Source organism: Epargyreus clarus, unplaced genomic scaffold (assembly GCF_041222505.1).
Source record: "Epargyreus clarus isolate Ecla_fem2 unplaced genomic scaffold, WU_Ecla_fem_2.2 ptg000026l, whole genome shotgun sequence".
NCBI classification, from domain to species: Eukaryota; Metazoa; Arthropoda; class Insecta; order Lepidoptera; family Hesperiidae; genus Epargyreus; species Epargyreus clarus.
Genome location: NW_027332233.1, coordinates 10019716 through 10035620, shown reverse-complemented (window position 1 = coordinate 10035620; position 15905 = coordinate 10019716). Strand labels below are relative to the sequence as shown.

At 34.4% G+C, this 15905-nt stretch overlaps 4 protein-coding genes across 4 annotated transcripts; 2 read left to right on the top strand and 2 right to left on the bottom strand.

Moving 5' to 3' along the window:
• Window positions 1–28: 28 nt before the first annotated feature.
• Window positions 29–2598, bottom strand: LOC140753579 (T-cell immunomodulatory protein). The gene is made up of 2 exons (XM_073088289.1): window positions 1043–2598; window positions 29–625 (listed from the first exon to the last, which is right to left on the bottom strand). Exons 1-2 carry the CDS (start codon window positions 2373–2375, stop codon window positions 195–197), a joined length of 1764 nt encoding a protein of 587 aa, XP_072944390.1. The 5' UTR covers window positions 2376–2598; the 3' UTR covers window positions 29–194.
• An 81-nt stretch (window positions 2599–2679) lies between these two features.
• Window positions 2680–4884, top strand: LOC140753581 (MOB kinase activator-like 4). The gene is made up of 4 exons (XM_073088291.1): window positions 2680–2964; window positions 3347–3510; window positions 3789–3998; window positions 4284–4884. The coding sequence occupies exons 1-4, from the start codon at window positions 2911–2913 to the stop codon at window positions 4525–4527; spliced, it is 672 nt and encodes a 223-aa protein (XP_072944392.1). The 5' UTR covers window positions 2680–2910; the 3' UTR covers window positions 4528–4884.
• A 253-nt stretch (window positions 4885–5137) lies between these two features.
• Window positions 5138–6679, bottom strand: Rpp25 (ribonuclease P protein subunit Rpp25). The gene is made up of 4 exons (XM_073088292.1): window positions 6474–6679; window positions 6208–6392; window positions 5780–5899; window positions 5138–5308 (listed from the first exon to the last, which is right to left on the bottom strand). Exons 1-4 carry the CDS (start codon window positions 6567–6569, stop codon window positions 5185–5187), a joined length of 525 nt encoding a protein of 174 aa, XP_072944393.1. The 5' UTR covers window positions 6570–6679; the 3' UTR covers window positions 5138–5184.
• Window positions 6680–9109: 2430 nt separating this feature from the next.
• LOC140753446 (integrin beta-2-like) lies at window positions 9110–10923 on the top strand. The gene is made up of 3 exons (XM_073088044.1): window positions 9110–9404; window positions 9812–9975; window positions 10308–10923. The coding sequence occupies exons 1-3, from the start codon at window positions 9164–9166 to the stop codon at window positions 10461–10463; spliced, it is 561 nt and encodes a 186-aa protein (XP_072944145.1). The 5' UTR covers window positions 9110–9163; the 3' UTR covers window positions 10464–10923.
• The last annotated feature ends 4982 nt before the right edge of the window (window positions 10924–15905 follow it).

Here is a 15905-nt window from a genome sequence, read left to right as displayed (position 1 = left end):
CATTGTTTTAGTTCAATTAAGTGATGTCTTATTATTTAAACCATTTATTGCTTAATAAATCTATTTACATGAACATTTGTTTTACATTACTAATTATAATAAAAATCTATATACAATTAACTATACAATAAAATAATTTTTATATAATAATTATGATCACAGAGTAAAATTTGTCATACAAAATAAATCTTACATTATATTTTAACATAGGTATTTTCATCAATTTCAATAATATCTTGCCGATCATTTCTTTCTTTCCAATGTAGATACAAAACACATCCCGTTATGATAATTATAATAGCCAATATCACAACAATACTCTTTAGGATAACTTTACTCGGTGTTACAAACAATTGTGCTCGCCACTGAGAGGGATCATTAGGGGGCGAAGGAATAATTACTATTTGGGAGTTTGGTATTATCTGGGACCAACTCTTTGAGGATCCAGAAAGACCTACATATAAGTTATCAACGAAATTAGGTGTCCTGTCCAGGCCGAAAATTGAATAAGGCAGCTGCAAAGCAAAATATGCAGATTGTGGCAATTGCGCGCATGCTCCGGTCCTATAGTTACCCTCCTGTGACCAAGTGTTGTATCCAATTTTAGGACCTGGTAGATTTGTGCCTGAAACAAAGTACACAATCAAATATTTGTGTTCGATGGATAAGAAATGTAACAAATTTCAACTGGGTTTTAAGGTCAGTTAGATATGCTATGTTGAAGTGATTGTTGTTAGTGTTCCGAAATGAGAACAGTGCTCCGAAGAATTTTTGTGAGTTAAATTGTTTGAGTACAGAGGTGTATGCAGGCCAGGACAATGGGATGATTTCTCCTTGTTGCAGTTATAATGAAATTATATATCTCAGTAAGATTCCCATTGTCTTGTATGGTCTGCTTAGAGGGCAAAATATCCTATAGGCAAGATAAATTTTTTCACTGACATTGAAAGAGCTACAAATTCAACCTGCATTCCAAACTCAAATCAACCTACTGTATTAGTGAATTAGCCAATATCATTATGCACGTCAATCTGGTACGTACCAAATGTTCCTTTCCTGTTATAGAGAGTGCCATTGATAGTAGGTATCCTGTCATTAGTGAGGCCTGTTACCACAATTACTTTTATGAAATTAGTATCATATTCCAGCTCATTTCTAAAACCTTGCATCAAATAGGTTTGTGTCGTAGTATTTTTCTGTACGTAGATCACATCTAAGACACCATCCATGTAGAAGTCATAAAATGTAGCCATAACAACATTTTTCCCAAAGGTGAATTTCTCCCACTGCACTTCAAATGTCCTTCTAAATTTACAACCTGGTAAATTACAGGGTACGTTGTGTAGTAGGAAAACTTGAGTCTCATTGCTAGTAACAGGACTCAGGGCCATCAGGACGTCAGGGTAACCATCCATGTTGTAGTCTCCACTTCGCATAGTTATTGTATCCAAGTACATCTCATTTCTTGGTGGAACAAAGCGCCACAAGGTCCCCTTACCATCGTTAAAGTCAACTTGGAGGTCATGCCACTCTTCATTATCATATATATGAATAGTGCTGTTGATACAATGAATATCATAACAGACAGGTATAACTAAAAAGAACTCTCCTGACAGTGCAACGTCAGTAAACAGGGCTTGGCCGTATATAGCTGGATGGCCGATAAGCAGATTAATACTATTATTATACCGAAATCCATTATCTTCATTTAACCACACTTCAACGTCCACTATAGTTGTCACTAAAAGATCTGCAGCATCATCGTCATTAACGTCTAAAAATGAATGTGAGTGTGGCAACTTCATTTCCTTATTTGTTTTTCCACCATCCATCAATATTTCTGTTGGAGTTGATCTTGTGTTATCAAATACCCAAAACACTCTTTGCTTTAGTGTATTTAATCCAAATATATCTAAAATCATGTCACGATTGTAGTCCAGGATCAGTGGCTGCCCCGTAACTATAGCTTTGGTTATAAGGGCATCAGAACAGTTCAGTTCGGGCATCCCACCCCATAGAATTCTGACCTCATGAAGGTCGGAAGTTGTATTCTCAATTTGTGTGGTTAATAAAATGTCCATATATGCATCACCATCAAAATCACCTGGCACCACACTTGTTATAACATTATTGTTAAAATTACATATAAAAGGTGATGGTCGCAAAAATGGTTCTTTGTCATAAGCCAAGAGCACTGCTACATTTGAGCCATTAATTATAAATGCATCAGTCAATTCGTCAGAATTAAAATCACCAAAAGCTGCTAACAGTCCTTCGTTAAATGGTCCAAACGAAATAGGTGTTGTATCAATAATTGATATTCCATAGTTAAAACATAAATAGGTAAAGAAAACTAATGGAATATAATTTGACATGCTGAAACTTCTCCGCCCTCTATTCTTTTATTTAACAACTCACATCTGTCTTGCATGTATTGTTTCTTTTAATTATGTAATTACTATTGATTACAGACATAAACAATACTTTTGTCTCCACTTTTGATCAACACTAAACAGAAACAGATGTTTTCTTTCACATTACAAAAACGAAATTGATGATTTGATTGTGATGACAAAAATGACACCCACATTTTTTATATTATGGTTACCGCCTTAGCTTCTTGCCTTTCAATCAGGACTATATCAGCATAACATATATATTATATATGGCAACACTTTATTTAATGTCATACGTATTCTGAAGTAGAAGCTTTTTCGGAAGATGCCTTAGGCCTCCTTATAAATTTTCTATTTATTTTCGACCTACAATAACGTTTCGACAGCATATATTTCGAAAGTACCATTTATATTTGTGTATTTTATCGATAATTTGCAGATCTTTGTATTTAATATCTATTGGGACCGTCAGAAATTACTTTGTTTCTTACTGTTATCCTTTGTATTGACGATAATGGCTGGTGGAGTACAAATATTCAGACGTAACCGCCCAGGTTCTAAAGCTAAGGTATGTATAGCGACGGAAAAGGTCGGTTTTTACAACAGAGATTTCAAGTATATTTGTTACATTTGAAGGTGGAAGAACTCTGTGGTTCGACTCCGGAAGCACCACCGCCACACCTGTTTCTGTAATAGCAGCAATGATAAGCGCTGATATGTTCTGGGTCGAAGGAGACATACTTATTCTAGCCGTTCCACCTTCAGGGGTAACAAATCTGTCTACCTCAGGTAGGAAACTAATCCTACTTGGAGTTGATTACAGATGCAAGGGCGGCATTATCCACTTACCATAACGTGAACTGCATCCTCGTTTGCTACTCTTTAATTATAAATAAAATGTTTCAGATTTTCTTTACTAAATATGTACATGTGTATAAATCTGTGTGCAGGATTTTTGCCGTTGGCCCGATGAGCCTTTTGAAGAAATGGACAGTACTCTGGCAGTTCAACAGTTCATACAGCAGACTATCAGACGTGACCCTTCAAACCTGGAAGCTATTCTCAAGATGCCTGAAGCTCAAGATGAGGGTGTCTGGAAATATGAGCATCTCAGGTATTTACAAAGACCATTTCTAGCAGTGGTTCTGAAACCTACTTCATTTTGGCTCACTTTTAGAACAAAAAAGTTTTTATTGCCCCTAAAATTAATTTAAAACAATGAATAGGACAGGAATAAGATCAAAATAATCCATGTAATGCCACTGCATTAAGTAGACTTTCCTTCCAGTTTAAAATAGGCTTTCCAAATATTTAAGGAAATAATTATGTACTAAAGGTACATACATAATATCAAATTATCAAATAAAACTCAATTATAATTGTCTATTCCAGGCAGTTTTGTATGGAACTCAATGGGTTGGCAGTAAGATTGCAAAGTGAATGTAAACCGGAGACATGCACACAAATGACAGCCACTGAACAGTGGATATTTTTATGTGCAGCACACAAGACACCCAAGGAGTGTCCGGCGATTGACTACACTAGACATACATTAGATGGAGCCGCATGCTTGCTTAATAGCAATAAATACTTCCCAAGCAGGTAAAAATATATGATAAGGTTTTATCATTCATCTAGATTTATAAACCCTAGTGTTTTTGTGTGACACTATTCCCTAAAACAATTATATGTAGAAAGTTGAAATTTGACTTGTGCATCAGGGGTGTAATACTTAAAAAATATTCCAATTGGTAATTCATCACAAAATTCCTGTTAGATAAAAGTATATCCTAATATCATTTCCATTTAGTTGTAATAAAATTGGCCATATGCACAGTTATACAGCATTTACCTAGACTAACATTTTAACTACTCATTTATTTTCAGAGTCAGCATTAAGGAGTCATCGGTGGCTAAATTGGGATCTGTATGTAGAAGAGTTTATAGAATATTTTCGCACGCTTATTTCCACCACCGGTCAATATTCGACGCTTTCGAAAAAGAAACTCACCTGTGCAAACGATTCACATATTTTGTAACAAAATATTTGATTATTTCCAAGGAAATTCTAATTTTACCTAAACTTGACGATGAACCAGTCACTCCAGCGGTTGGCGAATCAGAAGCTTGAGATCTGAGGCAAATGTTGTAGCGTAGTGTTATAACAGAACTCGTAGTATATAGTACAGTATTGGAACTACACTATTTATGAACTAAGCATTTATGAATAGTTATTTAATCATACTCTTTCAAATTTAAAATGTAGTACATATTTCTATTATTGATACCAGTTACATTACTTTTTGTTAATATCATTAGAATAACATTTAATAAGTCTCATTCGAGGTTGAATAGCAAGCTCTCTGTAAGTAAAGAGTGGTTAAAGTATTTATAAGATTACTATAGTTCTTCATTGATCACAAATGTACACCTCTAAATATTACATTTATCAATGTATGTATAATAAATAAATGAGTTGTCCTCTCAATGACTTTTTATTTGTATACAATCAATTATTGGAATGTATTTATATATTTAGTTATGGAAATACAAAAAAATGCAAATTTTAAGATGTAACAGCTATAAGCCCTTGGATAAATTATCAAATGCTTATTGTTGTAACAGATATATGTATAATATATGATTATGATGAATGACATGGGCAGGTAATGAAATTAAATAATGAAACAAATTTAAATTAGGTGCTGACACAAGATTTATTAAAAAGTCATAAAACTGCATACTTGGGCTTAATTTTAATTTTGTTACAATAAAAACATTAATAATATTAAGATGTTACTGTCTTCTCTTGAGATTTCTTATGTTTAAATGGTTTCTTTGCCTTGTACTGTTGATTTTTACTATTAGATTGTCCCATTTGCCAGAACTTCTTTCCTTCAAGGGATTGATATCTGTAATAATTATAAAATTACCATAAGTTAATGTTTAGAGAGCTATTTGTGCATTTAAACGCTGGAATGTCAAGAAAATGATAATGCCCAGGATTCATTAGGACACAAATATCCAACATCTAATGCCATGCAACCATTTTTCCCCTTAGCTTGTCACTAGGAAACATGTCTTGTAATGTCGCCAGATATCATTATTGAAAAGCTATTCTTTCTTTTCTGTTGGCCTCAGGGCCCTTAAAGCCCAACATAAACTACTGCATCTGTTAATTTTGACTATAGCCTATTATTAACTATTTAGTTTATAAATAACTATAATGTTAGATTTATATATTTTTATAAATTAATACTTTCCTATAGAGCCCCAAATTCTTACATACCCAGGGGCCCCAGTATTCTTTGAAATCTGTAGACAAGGGTCGTGGGCAATTTGCCCTCTAGTCAATCAATGGTTTAATGGAGTAATATACAAACCCAAGTTGCTGCACATCCACATTGTTGTCCAGTGAGAGTAATATGTGAATAACTGGGACCTGACGTTTTACTACTATAGTTTCTAGTCCATCAATTTTTGGCTCCCAAAATTCTTCTATCCTGTAATGCATCAATAACAAATAAAAGTTGATAAAAAAATAAATTTATAAAGCTGTTATGTTAGAAGTTATGGTTACAAGCTAGCAGTAATCATAGCAAATGGTATAAATGATGGGTTTCATATGGCATGTCATGGAAAAACAAACAAATGTCTTTCACATTTCATAATTAGATGTAGCTCTAGTCTCGAACCACACATAGTCCTTTCCGAGTTCACAGACACCACTGTACCACAAATGTTACATCAATAATTCATGTTGTAAAAAAAGGTATTAACAAATAAATTCAAAATATAAAAATAAAAATACCTCTTATAAGTTAATTTAGAAACTTGATGAGGAATAGAGAATTGCCGTTTTATAATTTCAGCACATGATATAGCCTTAGGTATAGCTACTCCGGCACCACTCCACACGACAGCTGTAGCTGCCTTGTCTTCCAGTATGCCTGACGCATGTGAGAGGAGATTAGCCATCTTACTACCTCCTTTTACCTGTTATAACAAATACCATTACTATTTATATAGAAATAAAAAACATATTTATTTTAAAATCATATAGAAAGCAAACTAAACCTGCATCAATAAGAAGTTTTCTGGTAGATCTTTGAGTGGGATTTTGCTACGTTCCAATTCTTCTTCAACATTCTTTCCTTTGAAATAATTGTCCATTGTAATTGGGATTTATACTATTTTCATTTAAATCACATTATTATTTCAAGACTATAAGGTTCATGAAAATGACAGTTCAAGTCCAATGTGGAGTGACAGTGACAGCTAAACATAAGTTCGACAACTAATCTGACACTCCTGATAGGGACAAAAATGACAATGACATGATATAACCAGTATTGCCAAACAAAATGTTTGTAACGATAAACCGACTAGATTAGGGATAGACTAGAGTTTTTGTAGATACCTATCTGTAGTTCTGGGCGTAGAATAGGACTACGGTATCTCCTGCCTATCGTAAGAGGCGACTAAAAGGGGGCTTCCGGGGTTGCGGGCGGCAAGAGTGGGACTTCGAACCGCCCGGACAACGACACCGAGAAGGACGGCTGTATGTATGTGTGACGGTCGCATACCCTCGGACCCACCAGCCGATGTGGCTAAGAGGACGAGCTAAGAGGACTCTGGTTGCGTTCCTTTGGAGATTCCGGAGTCCTCTACGACGCGCCGAGGACGGTCAACGGGTTGGTTTATTGCGGTAAGAGTCCCACATAACCCCGTGTCGCTCCCACGGTATTGGGTACCTTTTGAAGGTTTCCCCCTCGTTAACAAAAGTTAAAAATATATAATTATTATCAGTAGGATAATATATCTATGGTTTTATATATAGTGGGCCTACTCAGATACAAACAGCACGTACAGTTCAGAACACCACCATTATGGTGAACAGTTACATTATGTAGTTCAAGTAGAGTTAATTAAAATAATATAGTACGTAGAGGAATTCATTAAAACACTTTCTCAAAAAGTTTTAGGTACTCAATTATATATCTATCCCATTAAGAGTACTTATAGTATACCTAAATACAAAATCGTTTTGGAATGCCTCATATCATAACAGCCCTATAGTAATATTAATCAAAATAATATGTAAACTAAGCGGATTTAATAAACACCACTTGTTCAGGAAAGTATATCTCGTCATCGTTATGGAGTGACCTTATTTTAAGCAAGAGTTTACCTAAACGAATGAATATTCTGAGTGGCGCTCTTTAGGTCAAATTACTTGGTAGATTCGGCAAAGGATATTTGATATTTTCATTTTCCTACCAATCCTAGCTTCATCTTATATAAAATAATACCACATATACCTAATAATCACTGCTTGTGTTTAATAACTTTATGATTTATATGATTACTTTGAGTCAACAGTTTATTAGACATATTAATTAGTAATGTTAATAACAAATAAGGGGTATATTAATATAATATTATAATAAAAACTCTCTGTAAAAATCCTAGTGTCTGTTTATAACAATTCAAAAGAGCCCTTTTGACAGACTGACCGACATCAGGGACTAAGAAATAAAGTCTCGTTTCTATCTTTTAGGTACGGAACCCTAATTGATTATGACTTGTGGTTTTACCCGCGTTTTAAGGCAGAGTCCACATAATTTTTCCCACTGGTCCAGTATCGCTACTTTGTTAAACCCACTCTCCACAATGTATCCACGAAAAAATGCAACAATGATAATAATGAGCTTTCGACAGATCTCCAAATGGTTATCTGCTTCCATATTATAAATTATATTATATTTTAAACTCTTCTTCAATAAATGGTCTATCCAATTCAAAACGATTTTGTTAAATCCAATTCGTATGTCCGGCGATTAGCGCGCTCAAACAAATAATCTGTTCAGCTTTATAATATTAGTAGCGATATCATGTTCATTTTCATTTATCGTATAATATAGTAGCTATAGTAGTCAGAGTTTACATCAAAGGGACACATAATGTTGACCCAGTTGAATAGAATGAATCGTGTTCACTTCCACTGTTTTAAAGTCGAAACTGAAAAAATGTGTTAGGTATGTGAAGGTAACAAGTAATGTTAACTACAAGTAATCTAGGCCTGAAAACATTGATAGATTTTCTCACTGTGGTTTGGTAAATACCTATACCGAAATGGAACATTCACAAAGAACTCGTTAGCTCATATCTTGACTTAGCAGATGTTTTAGGAATGTATGTAATTGAATAAAATACCCATTTATAAATAGTTCTACCTGATTCTTGATCCACTATGAGAAATAAGTCTTTCTAAGAAAAAACTACTATAAAATTGCAAAATAACAATGGAGATATTGGATTGTTATGTAATCATTCCAGATGGAAAATAACTATTAACTATTTAAAGCAAACATACATTTTAAATATATGCAACGACCCTGCGACGTCATTTATTTTGGAATTGCTATGCTTTGTTTTAGGTACTTATTTTCCGAAGTTATCTACCATCTTCGCTCTGAGGAAACCCACATATCTGTGTACTTTTCCATAATCTTTTCAAGTGTAGTCGAACACTTTTGAAAACTGGCCGGGCCTGAGGTTTTGTGGATTTATTTCTCATGGGCCACTAATATTATTTCGAAGACCAATGTACATCGGGAACAATTTGTTTGCGTAATTGTAAGGTTGGAGTAAAGGTTATCTATTGCTATATAAAGTCATTTATTAAGTCATGGTTAAGTAGTTATCAGAAAAGCTTCAAAGCGGAACAAGGATTTTGTGAATAATATTTGCGTATTTTATAAAATATGAAATCATTAACGTTAACTGTTATATTTATTTATTTTAGTGTAGGAGTGATATCGGCAAAACACAGTGTGATTTCTCTTGATGAAAATGTTGTTTGTCGTATAAAAAAATCATGTTTAGACTGCTTGCGGTTACCTCAATGCTCTTGGTGTCCCACAGAAAGCAGATGCTACTCTATAAAGTTAATAACAGAACAAGGATATTGTGAAAATGCTACTATCCACCACATTGACTATGGAAGTAAGTTTCAGACTTAAGTAAACAATTAATAGGTACCTAGTTGCGTTTAAATTAAACTGAGTCTGTGGGCTAGTCTTATAATTGATCATAGTTAGGTAACTGAAAATAGATTCATTCTATTACCTATTTATTTATACACTGTTATAAATATCAGATCTCTATTATAAACGCTTAAGCAAGTAAATATTCTACCATTGACTATACGTATAGGCGATAAAATTGCAAGGGTTTAGGACTATCGGACACCGCACTTACTACAAATATTTATGTTGCTACATGCCGCATTCTTCGAACGAGAACGCGGTAGAATTCAAGTAAAATCCTTCCATGCTCCATAAGCTACATAAGTAAATTTTTAATTTACTTTATTTTTATAATACTTACACGAAACCTTATTTATTCTACAGTGAGCTTAAAAGAGAATGCTGAATGTTCGTGTGCCGGTGGCAACATGGAAAGAAACTGCATACCTCCAGGTTTACCGCAGGAGGAAGAATGCTGTGGCCGAGGAAAATGTATATGCGGCCGTTGCTTTTGTGATACTAATCCAGACCCTGAGAACCCCACTAAGGTACGAATACTAACAAACAGTCACGATTTGACCGGTATGGCTAACAACTAACTTCAGTTATTAATAAACAATCCATCCAATGCTTTGTCTACCGAAGACCGAAACCCAATTGTAATAGGTAACAATTTAGGACCTTTTTAAATTTTAAATCTACTTAGGTAGGTATATTGTGTAAGTGGCATGGCGATCGTATGTAATTTAAGATTTATTCTTTACGTATAAGTCCGGAAAAACGGTACAGCTAGGATAAAATTTACCTGTACCTACTGATCCCTTTCAATACTTAAATAATAAAAGTACTTACCTACTGTATTTTTCTCTGTATTTTTCAGGTGGTGACGGGGGAATACTGCGAGTTGGATAACTTTTCATGTGACGACCCGAAATGCAATGAAGGTCCGTATTCAATTTACGACATGAAAATATTAGAAGACGAAAATTCACTTATTACTATGGAAAGTAAGGTTGCACAGCCTTTAGAGGAGTAAAGACCGGACTTATTAATTGTAGTGTTAAATAAATACAAGTTAGATGAAACCATGTAAACGTATTAAATGTTAAATAGATGTCTTGTTAATCATTTATGCTTATAAACTTAAACGACAACAACCATATCATAAGAATCCATCAAAGGCAGAATGAACGCCATGATTATTCGATATTGAACCCAGCTTAGACGCCTCATCTAAGCGTTGGAGCGAAGGAACCGCGTCTCAATTAAGGAATTGATATGAACCGAGCTTCTGCCGACGATGGCTCATCGTTTTCAAGAGTCCGCCCGTTATGGTTACGCGAAATTAGATTTCAACGAGTCTATTTTCTTTTCTAGTACTTCGTCCTTTTATTTCCTTGGAAGAACTCTCGAACGGCTTTCAGCGACATGTCTGATATGACAGCGTTTAGAAATCGATAAAAACCAATTAAAAGACAATGCAAATCTTTTAAAGTTATAATATTAAGTGTCTAATACGCAAAATCTATTAATAATTATTATTTTACGATAATAAGCTTGCCACAGTAACGTTGGTACTAAAGACTATATTAGATCGCTAATTCATGTTATTTAAATTTATTTAGACTATTTTAGACAACGGACAACTCTTAACTTATTTAAAAACAACATGTCGAATAAGTAAATAGATATGGATCGTATAACAAGCCTAACTGAGTTTACGTTCCATCATTGAAGCGGAATGCAGCTTCGGAGGAACTCGTAGCTCCCAATTCGATTAGGAAGGAGCCTAAATTGTTTTACAGTCGAACAGCGGTGCAAGCCACACTGGAAACTGACGCTATCCGGTCACCGATATTTGTATAATGTCGCATAGTGTTTACACTTCAATAATAATTAATTACTATCACATAGTTGGGCGAGGTCATCATCTCAGAATGAGAAGAGTAGAAGCCATAGTCGACGATACTAGCCAAGTGCGGATTGGTAGACTTTTTGATAACACTGAGTACTGTCAACATGTAGGTTCCTAGTACATATAACATAAGATGTCTTTTGTACACTTTCGATAACTATTATTTGACACTTGATTTAAAAATACGTATTAGGTATACCTGGTACGTATACTTTTAGGTATACCTTTCAGCACGTTGCTTCAGTTTACTTTAGTTATGGTTAAGAATGTGATGCTTTCTTCTGCCGAATGAAGAGTTTCCATAACAATTAGTAAAACAACATACTTGCCTACTTATTTCGTGGTTAAATATTTTTGATAGCCAACGATAGGTACATAATGTAAAATTGTATGTAACTGTAAGTCACTAGAAATAAATAAATTTTATATTGTTGTAGTTTTTACTATTGCATTGTTTTAAATTTATGGGGAATTATTTAAATCGGGCCACTACTAGAACAACAAATAAACAATATCTTCAGCTATGTAATATCCCTCGTATTTTAGCGTGCTGTCTTTATGTGCTACCTATATGTTGGGAGGGGGTTAAATATACCTATAGCTATTAGAATATGGGTAGGTACTAAAACCAAGGCCTGTCATCATTCTACTTTTACTAAATATGTATGTACGATACGAATCTAGGATAGAGTTATGACACATTCCTTGATTTTATTGGTGAAAGTAAATATTGGTGGGTGGTGGTTGGTGGAGGACTCGATAGGTATAGGTTTTTAGAACCGCGAAAACGACAAAAAGCTGCGGGTACCTGTTATTTACCCCCTTTTAATAAGGATTACAAAGAACCTACCCCTTGCAGGAACAGTGCCATATCTAATCAGTTGTAAGTTGATAAACATAGGTAATTGAATACTTTTATTGCTACTGAAGCCTTGAGAGATCAGCACTTAAACGTTAAAAACAGTAGGTAAGTAGTTAGATACATAGTACGTAAGTAGATTCCAAAGTAATGTAGATAGGTAACGAATTTACTGCCAATTTTATATAGAGCTTCATGATGTTTCACACGAGCTTCCTTAGTAATTGTTGAAGGTCATTGCGGACATGTTAAATAGAAATAAATTGTCGATGTAAGTAATCCAATGAATTTGAGGCAAATTTATTTATTGAATAATTCACACGAGATCGTGACTCGGGTGACAACAGCGAGAATAAGATGTCAATGGAGTCAGAGGGGCGGGTGGATGTATATTGCACAATGGGATGGGAGATCACACATAATAATATGGCATTGGTATTCCGTAGCGGGGAAGAATGCGCGCGTTCCGGCGACTTCTCGGCGTGCCGGAGAGCACCCGACGCCCCCGAGCCGGCACCCACTCCAGACATCTATGATGGCCTCATTTCACGCAATCATGATTCGGAAAATTTCATACCAATAATTATTTGCATATTTAATTAAAAAGACATTGGAAAAAGCTTAACTTTATACGGTTTTTAATTTTCTAGAAAAATTATCTTGTGTTAACACTTTACATAATACAGGGTCATGAAAATGCTTAATTATTTTAAGGGCAGGTGTGATTGATGTAAGTAATATTTCAGTTTTTTTTGTTTATGTACTTAACATATGGGCCACCAGTGGCCCACGGGCTGGACTAGGCCATTTTAGCTTAGGATCTAAGCCTCAAAATATTTACGCTCCGGGCGCTTGTAGCTACGCTGCGCCACAAAACTTGATTTGAATAAAGTTTTTTGTGTTGTTACGAGTACCTACCTACAGCCCGCGGCTTCTAAACATGCGTAAGCTTAACCCGCAACTTCCCGAAGATTCTCCATACCTGACTTATATAAATGAATAAGTTAAAAGTTAACGTAAATAAGGTTACCCATAAATATAAAATTTCAGGAACACGACGCGGCTCTCAGTAAATATAAACTTGCGCGGTAAACGATTTTTGTAACAAGCAGTCGTCACGCCATGAAATTAATAAAGTTTTGAATGTTTCTTCATAATATCGTGTTTTGTTTATGTTGATTTTTTTATAATATGGGAGTAGCAGACAAGCATGAAGGTAACTTCCACTTGATCCACTTGATGGTAAGTGGATACTGTCGCCTATGGACATCTGTAATCAACCCCAGATAGGATTAGATATTCCTACCTATGGTCGGCCACAGATGCGCCGTTACCCTTGAGGACTAAGCTGGAACGCCACGGAAAACTGTGTCTCCCTTACCACACCCTTCAAAACGGAACACAGCAGCGCTTAACATTGCTGTTATTAGTCAGAAATAGTTGTGGCGGTGGTGCCGCCGGAGTCGAACCACAAGGGGTTCTACCACCTTCATAATCTATATTCATTATTCATACATCTTTTTGTTAATTAAGCAGGTTAAATTTAGATTCCCGCTCTGGGTCTGGGTGTTCGTGAATTCGTCTATGTATGTAGCTGTGGCAGGAAATCCTAATGTGACACTACGAGTGTAGAATGGGTCTTTTAACACTAAAATATATAAAAATAAATATGTACCTAAGGTTTTTAATTCTTGTAGGTCAGAAGCCTCTAGGTGGCAAACGTTTGAATCATTGTGTTCTATTCATGATGGAAACTTGGAGAAAAAAAATGTTACGTAGTTTTATAATGAATGTGAAATAAGGTAAAAACTAAACTGAAATTTTATTACATACGTTTGTAAAACTTAATTTAATTAACGACATAAAGCATGGTCCATACTAATGCCACAAATGTATTCGTAGATAATGAGGATAGAAATTGCTACGTAACTACTACTTATAAATGTAGTAAATTAACAAACTAAAAAAACCAACGAACAGAAGACTTAATTTTACATGTCAGTGGATTTAAATTAGCATTTTGTTAAGTTTTAGAAGTAGTGTTCTGTTTTTACTCTTAGTGTGGCCTAAAAAAAAGAGTACATTTTTCGTGTAAGTGTATTAGCCTTTCGGGGTTTTCAAGTCGGGGCGATGGGCACGGCCCCATGTGACCTTATAGTAAAAACGGGAATCAATCTTACTAAAAATTCCCACACTATTGTTCCAGGTTCAATCGTTCACTTAAACGGAATACGTAGGTATTCCGTTTAAGTTAAAATGATTTTCGTAATTAAAATTATTACTTACAGGGTTTAATAGAAAAACGACGCTCGCTTAAAATTTGGCTGAAACGTTTCAGAAGAAGTGCACTTAAAATTTGAATCTTCAAAGTACGAGTAGATCCAAAAGGATGAGCTTTGAGGCTGAATATTCATGCAGCCGCACTCGTAGACAAGAGGTTTTACTTTCAACGGTAGATCATTAATAATTTACAGTTAACTACATATTAATGAACTACTGAAGTAAAGCTATTATTTATTTATTGGGTCAAACGTAATTTACATCCTTACCTGCATACCTATACACTACCTTTCGACCACTAATAGGACCTAGTGATCGAAGACACTACCATATAAATAATTATTATATTATATATCCGTATATTTCTTGAGTGCCAGGACAATTATTAGACCTCGATTAATATTTACATTTTTTTATTAAGCGTAGCTGAAATAAAAAAAAATGGAAATTAACGTTTTTCGATCATAATAAATAAATTATTATTAGGTATCCATTTTTAGTATATGCCAATTACAGTTACTTTCAAACCACGTAGGTATAATAGCCATCGTGAGGATTTATTGAAGCTTTTCTAAATATGCTCTGTAATAAAAATTAGATTCAGTGTTTATTATTTGTTGATGATAGTAAACATTGTTTAATATCATAAGTTATGAACCTTAATAATCTTATTACAATTCACAATATACAGGTAATCTCTAAAAGTAGGAAGAAGTAAGAAACAGAGTAGTATCTAAATAGTAATTCTAATAATTGTCTCAACCATATTTACGGAATTTTGTTTCTTGTACTCTGTTAAATTTACATTTGGTACTTAAGAATGCGAGAAGAGTTTATTCAAGGAAAATTAGGCAATACATGTATTATTAGTTATAGATAGGACGGGGAGAACATTTAGCTGACTCAATGAAGTGGTATCGGGGGCGGCAAGAGGCGCAAGTTACACGCTACGGGCGGGCGAACTCATGCATTTAGGCGAGCGAGGTACAAAAAAAAGAAACATTTTTACAATACTCTAGTATCTTAAGTGTAATTACTAATTATACATTATATTATGCTTTATTTTCTTAAAAATATTTTAAATTCTACTTTTTTTTTTTCGATTTATTTGGGTCAACAAACAGTAAACAACAAAAATTACATTGGAATAACAATTACAAACAACTGAACTATGTCGTTAACCAACACCGTTAACCACGGATTACTATAAAAATAAACAAAACAAAAATGTTATTGAAAGTGGAGGAATACAATATAAGTTGACTTTAATTGTTCTTACAAACTACTCTACAGGCACAGTCAGCAGAACTTGTTTCTTAAATAAGCCAGGACTAGTATTTATCATATCCAGATATCATACTTTTTATTTGATATCATATTTAGATATCATACTTTTTATTTAAAGCATAGCTAAATGATTAATT

Coding starts and splice junctions, on each gene's coding strand:
- LOC140753579 (XM_073088289.1), bottom strand. CDS start 2,375: ATGTCAAATTATATTCCATTAGTTTTCTTTACCTATTTATGTTTTAAC. Junction 626..1,042: donor TAACAGGAAAGGAACATTTG/GTACGTACCAGA, acceptor ACTTTGTTTCAG/GCACAAATCTACCAGGTCCT.
- LOC140753581 (XM_073088291.1), top strand. CDS start 2,911: ATGGCTGGTGGAGTACAAATATTCAGACGTAACCGCCCAGGTTCTAAA. Junction 2,965..3,346: donor GCCCAGGTTCTAAAGCTAAG/GTATGTATAGCG, acceptor ATCTGTGTGCAG/GATTTTTGCCGTTGGCCCGA. Junction 3,999..4,283: donor AATAAATACTTCCCAAGCAG/GTAAAAATATAT, acceptor ATTTATTTTCAG/AGTCAGCATTAAGGAGTCAT.
- Rpp25 (XM_073088292.1), bottom strand. CDS start 6,569: ATGGACAATTATTTCAAAGGAAAGAATGTTGAAGAAGAATTGGAACGT. Junction 5,900..6,207: donor TCTAAATTAACTTATAAGAG/GTATTTTTATTT, acceptor GATGCATTACAG/GATAGAAGAATTTTGGGAGC. Junction 5,309..5,779: donor GTGGATGTGCAGCAACTTGG/GTTTGTATATTA, acceptor TAATTATTACAG/ATATCAATCCCTTGAAGGAA.
- LOC140753446 (XM_073088044.1), top strand. CDS start 9,164: ATGAAATCATTAACGTTAACTGTTATATTTATTTATTTTAGTGTAGGA. Junction 9,405..9,811: donor CCACCACATTGACTATGGAA/GTAAGTTTCAGA, acceptor TTTATTCTACAG/TGAGCTTAAAAGAGAATGCT. Junction 9,976..10,307: donor ACCCTGAGAACCCCACTAAG/GTACGAATACTA, acceptor TGTATTTTTCAG/GTGGTGACGGGGGAATACTG.